Source organism: Sebastes umbrosus, chromosome 1 (genome assembly GCF_015220745.1).
Source record: "Sebastes umbrosus isolate fSebUmb1 chromosome 1, fSebUmb1.pri, whole genome shotgun sequence".
Taxonomy (NCBI): domain Eukaryota; kingdom Metazoa; phylum Chordata; class Actinopteri; order Perciformes; family Sebastidae; genus Sebastes; species Sebastes umbrosus.
In genome coordinates this window covers 25136036-25141588 of record NC_051269.1, presented here as the reverse complement: position 1 = coordinate 25141588, position 5553 = coordinate 25136036, and the positions used below count along the sequence as shown (strand labels likewise).

At 36.0% G+C, this 5553-nt stretch overlaps 1 protein-coding gene across 1 annotated transcript; it reads right to left on the bottom strand.

Moving 5' to 3' along the window:
* Positions 1-353: 353 nt before the first annotated feature.
* On the bottom strand, positions 354-4003 carry LOC119488118 (cytochrome b561 domain-containing protein 2). The gene is made up of 3 exons (XM_037769429.1): positions 3462-4003; positions 3318-3355; positions 354-2060 (listed from the first exon to the last, which is right to left on the bottom strand). The coding sequence occupies exons 1-3, from the start codon at positions 3592-3594 to the stop codon at positions 1557-1559; spliced, it is 675 nt and encodes a 224-aa protein (XP_037625357.1). The 5' UTR covers positions 3595-4003; the 3' UTR covers positions 354-1556.
* Positions 4004-5553: the final 1550 nt, after the last annotated feature.

Sequence of the window (5553 nt, the reverse complement as noted above, 5' to 3'; positions counted from 1 at the left end):
GTGTGGATCATTTACAAATGCTTTTAATTTACAATGTATCTTCAGTATAATGTATTGGCTTTTTCTTATTCAAACATATGACAGCACAAGTAATCAAATGCAGCATAAATAGTCAAGAGGCAGGATAATAAACAACCTGAGATACAATAATTCAACATAAATTCAACATATATCCAGAACAGTAGGCAGGATTTTAGAAATACTGAGGTCATGAATCCAAAAAATCCAACTTCAAACATGAATTTTTGACTAGCCACCAAAAAATATCATATTTTATTTATTAATTTAAAGGAACAGTGTGTAATCGGGGGGATCTATTAGAAATTGAATATTAATAATTATATTTTCATTAGTGTATAATCACCTGAAACAAAGTGTTTTTGTTAGCTTAGAATTTATTTTTATTATTTCATTAATTGATTTTGGCACAAAAACTCAGTCACATTTCAAGCAGTTAATCTAAAACATAAGAGTCTACAACCATGCGAGCAGCTCTGTAAGGCTGCACAACGATACTTGATGCTAAAACTAGCATGCTTACATACTGATATTTAGCAGGTTTAGTGTTTACGCACAAGAAGTTTTTGCCGTCAGGGCTTTCTGCCAGAAAGGGTTCATTTTAATCTAAACCGCAATCTTTTCCTAAACCTAAACAAATAGGTTTGTTGCCTAAACCTAAGGAGATTTTCGGCAAAAAGTTAGTTTAGTTTAAGCATGTTAGCATGCTAACATTTACTAATTAGCAGTAAACATACAGTAGAGCTGAGGCTGATGGGAATGTCTTTAACTTTGGAAGGTTTTGGTCTTAAACTAAAGCCCAACGTGTGAAATGTGTTTAAATGTAAAAAAAAAAAAAAAAAAACTCACGTCATTAAACACTAAAGGATGTTAAAACCGAACCGTTGAATGAGATACAAACCGAAATGTTGCACCACTATTAAACACAGGCCTGCTAATCTTCTGATGAGGTGCCAGAGACATAGAAGAGGCATCTATCTGAACATTGGCCTACTTCCTGCCTTATGTCATGTATAAAATCAGTGTTATGGCTTCATATGATATGGAAACATCATTCATTATAATATATGAATATTCATTACTATCAATCTAGCTATGCATCTATTATATATTTTGGAGTTCAAACACATTGGAAATGCTTCTGTTTGTCTTCTCCCTAATGTGCAAAACAAACCGAACCGAAACTGTGACCCAAAAAGCACAATACAAACTGAACCGTGGGCTTGTTGAACCATCGCACCTCTATTGAACACCACCCAAACCCTGAGAAGAGAAATACAAAGACATGATCTCAGTCCTCAATGGTCCTGTGTATACCATGTAAGGAAAAAAGGCAAGAACAGAAATTAATTTCCTTATCCACATTTGGCACTTCATGATATGATAAGACCTTCAAAGAGGCGTGCAGCTGCAGTTCCTTTTTAACTTTCATGCAAATCAAACCGATTGCATGTGATTAATAAAATCTCTGAGGCAAACATTGCATAAATATTCAGTGAGTGTTTCGTTAAAGTGTCAATACCGTGTCTTCCGTCAACTCAGGACTGCAGCCGTTTCTTAGCCGTGTACGCACTGGTGACTTGGCTCATTATGACGAGGGCGCTGAGAGCACAGCAGAGCGCTGACAGGTACCAGGTGAATTCCCCGACAGCTGCAGTAAACCAGGCAGAGCTGATGCCGAGGAGCAGGGTGCCGCTGGCCAGCAAGTATGTGACGAGTCCGGACGCCGCGTGGTAGCGTTTGAGTTTGGCCAAGGACCAGCCTTTGGCCAGAGAGTGGTAGATGAGAGGCACAGCTGCCAAAGACTGCAGCAACACCACGCACACCGTGAGCAGGCCCAGCAGACCGTGCCACGAGGTGAAGTGGGGTTTACCGTTCAGGTGTTTGTTGTAAAAGATGGCTGTCAGGCCCAGGACTGCACAGGACACACAGAGGCACTGCAGGATCCAGTGAACACGGCCTTTTGTCTTGTGTGGGAACCTCCTGATTGGGGAACCATGGGGGGAGAACAGGAGTATGGCTTCTGTCATGAAGAAGGAGAACTAGTGGGAGAGGGGGAAAAAATAATTATAAATGAGGCTGCTACTCATTGTCATTATTGTCACTGTTGATTCATCTTTTGGTCAATAAAATATACAATGTCCATCACAATTTCCCAAAGCCCAAATTGACATATTCAAATTGCACGTTTGAGAAGTTGGAACCAGTGAATTTTTGGCATTTTTTTATTGAAAATGTGGATGCATCGATCCAACTTTTTCAGTCCCGATACTGATAGTGATACCTGGGCTTTGGGTATCGTCCGATACCGAGTACCGATCCGATACCAGTGTTAAATTAATAAGCTGTATGCCTCACTGTGTGGAAGTCACTGGGATCATTCTTTAATATGTAAGGCAACATCTGACTTGATTTAAACATCGCTTTCCGAACTGTGACAAATAAATACATAGATATACATTTACTGAATTGTTATTTATTATTAAAATAATTCTATTAATTATCTAATTATGTATAATGTGTATATTAAAATGAACAGGAATCACACTTCAAGTGTAAACATTTGAATGCAGCAACAAATTGGTCAAAACTTAAACAGGAATAAAAATTCCAGTAAATAATGTATATAGTATATAAACATAGAATTGAATTTAATGGATCGGCCCCATTGTCACTGATATCCGATCCAGCTATTTGAGTCAGTATCGGCCCGATATCTGATCCCCGGTATCGGTATCAGTGCATCCCTAATTGTAAATACCTTAAATAATTCATCAGTTCATTCTCTCTCTTTATTTGTTTTTCCTTATTTACAGCATATGTGTATGTATATATATATATATATATATATATATATATAAATAATATATGTATGTGTATGTATATATGAATATATATATTCTTTCTTCCTTTTCTATTATTTTTTTACTTTCTCCTTTTTTTTTAATTAATTATTTTTTTATTTTCTTGACTTGTATTCGTCACAATTGTGACTACTGTTATTTTGTTATCATATATGCTCAGTGTATTCATGCAATTATCTTACATCAGAGGGGGGATCAATGTGTATTGCTGTCTGTATTGATTGTGTTCTATAGTTTGTGGGGAAAAAAGGGGAAAAAACTCAATATATATATTGTTTTTAAAAAAAAAAAATTCATTCATCAGTTCACAAAATAGTTATCTATTATTTTTATATTGATATACAGCTCTTACAATGAAAATCTGAGGGTTTGAATTAACTTATTTAATGTGTTTACAGCTGAAAAACATATTTATTATGAAAGCTTTCAACTTACAGCTAGTGTCATGAGGAAAGGATGCCAGGAAAACAAACCTAAAATAAAACAAACAGAAATCAAATGAACAAACAGGTAGCCTGTTACAGCATGTTGTGATGGACTGCTGTGTGTGTCTGTCTGTGAGGAACAAACAACACTCACTTGTTCCTGGTCGAGACAGAACAGCGATGAACACAGTGAAGCCCAGACAGAGAAAGTGAGTCAGAACTGCAGAAGAGGTTCTGGTATAAATGTAGATCCGAGGCTCGGACTCAGTCTCTTTGTTGTAAACCATGTTAGAGATGTGGACTTAATGTCACCTGAAGTGAACTCTCAGTTTCAGACCAACAAACAGAACCGGAAGTGAAGCTGTTACCTCCTCGTTGCTGTTAAAACTAGAGGACAGGCCTTTAATAACAGAAGCCTACATTACCAGAGAACCGTCAGTCACACGGCGGTAACTTTACGAGTCATAGATATATAACTTTGTATCTGTGAATGAAGTCCACGTCCCTATTTTCACCGGATAGAAAGAAAAATACAACTTCCGGTTAGTTATTTTCAGAATAAAGGTTTGTGAGTGACGTCACAGACAGCAAGTAGGCCATTTTTGCCATCTGCTGAATGGTTAATTAAATTAAATTTAATTTTTACTGTTTTTATATTATTTTTTTAAAAGATTGTATTTTTTTTTTATTGAACAAATTGAGATACACAAACAACATGGCTCATAGATCATTGCATTTGAGTAAAATGACAAGGTGCATACAGAACAAGAACAGATAAAATATGTAAAATTATACATGAAAATAATAATAAATTAAATTAAGGGCTAGGGCTGTACCTGTAATTCACATTGTTCTATTATGCTAAAAAATCTCAAAGCATTTTTGTTAAATTACATTTTGACTGTTTTTTTGTTTTTTTTTATTTCAAATATTTTTTTTTATTTTAATTTTTTTATTTGAACAAATTCAGATTTACAAACAACATGGCTCATAGATCATTGCATTCGAGTAAAAGGACAAGGTGCATACAGAGCAAGAACAGATAAAATATGTAAAATTATACATGAAAAGAATAATAAATAAAAATTATGGGCTATATGGCTGTACCTGTAATTCATATTCTTCTATTATGCTAAGAAGTTTCAAAGCATTTTTGTTTTTCATGACTTTAAGGGCTTTTATGTAAGAAATAAACTCAGAATGAAACACATTAAACCTAGGTTTCACTTTTTATATACTTGGATTTGTGCAAATAAAATTTTCCAAGAATGAGAATGTTATTCACCAGAAAGTCATCTTTGTTATTGTCCATGACAAGACCATAAACAATGTCCTTTTGAGAGAAGTTTCCCAGATGAGAAACTTTTGGGAAAAGCCAGTCATGTATATCAGAAGCCATAAAGCTCCAGAATACATACAATGAAAAAATAAATGATCAGGAGTTTCAGTATCATCACAATATACACAGTTCCGCTGACTGTTTAATGCAATACTCCAATGAAATACTGCACTTTGAATAAGATTCAAAAGCCGAACTGTAGTATATAATATAGTATACAGTCAACACACAAAGGTACCAGTAGATTAAATATGCAGTATTAGCCGACGTTTTCTTAGTATTCAGTTAGTATAACATTAGCTAGTTTATCTTTGTCTGGATGATTGTGTAGTCAGCATTTGGCTTGTAGATATTAAAGTGGCAGTAGGCAGTATATTTTGCATCACTGGGCAAAAGATCCATAATAACCTTTCAGCATATTGTAATTCAAGTGCTCTGAGAGAAAACTAGACTACTGCACCTCCTCATGGCTCTGTTTTCAGGCTTTAAACAATCTAAAAGGGAGACTAGGGCCAATCACAGGTCATTTCAGAGAGAGCGTTCTTATTGAGCGTTTCTATTGGCTGTGCTCCGGCTGGTGGGCGGTGCTTGGTATTTCTTAAAATGACCTCAACATGGCTGCCGGGTCTCAAACCTTCTCATTTTACAGCTAAACAGTACACGACAGCAGAAGGACAGTAAATAACGCTCCAAAGTTAGGTTACATTTTGGTGAGGGAAAACTGGCGTGGCGATTTTCAAATGGGCCCCTTGACCTCTGACCTCAAGATATGTGATTGAAGATGGGTTCTATGGGAACCCCCGAGTAGATCATTGGCTCCCTCTAGTGCCTACAGACGTGCAGCATTTCACTTTGGACATACAGTCAGGAATGGAGGCATTTACCACTCTCCAGTATTCTAGTATAT

Excerpts from the sequence above, each read along its gene's own strand:
- LOC119488118 (XM_037769429.1), bottom strand. The coding sequence starts at position 3,594 with ATGGTTTACAACAAAGAGACTGAGTCCGAGCCTCGGATCTACATTTAT. Across the intron at positions 3,356-3,461 it reads TCTGTCTCGACCAGGAACAA|GTTTGTTTTCCTGGCATCCT; the intron begins GTGAGTGTTGTT and ends GTTTTATTTTAG. Across the intron at positions 2,061-3,317 it reads CTTTCCTCATGACACTAGCT|TTCTCCTTCTTCATGACAGA; the intron begins GTAAGTTGAAAG and ends CTCTCCCACTAG.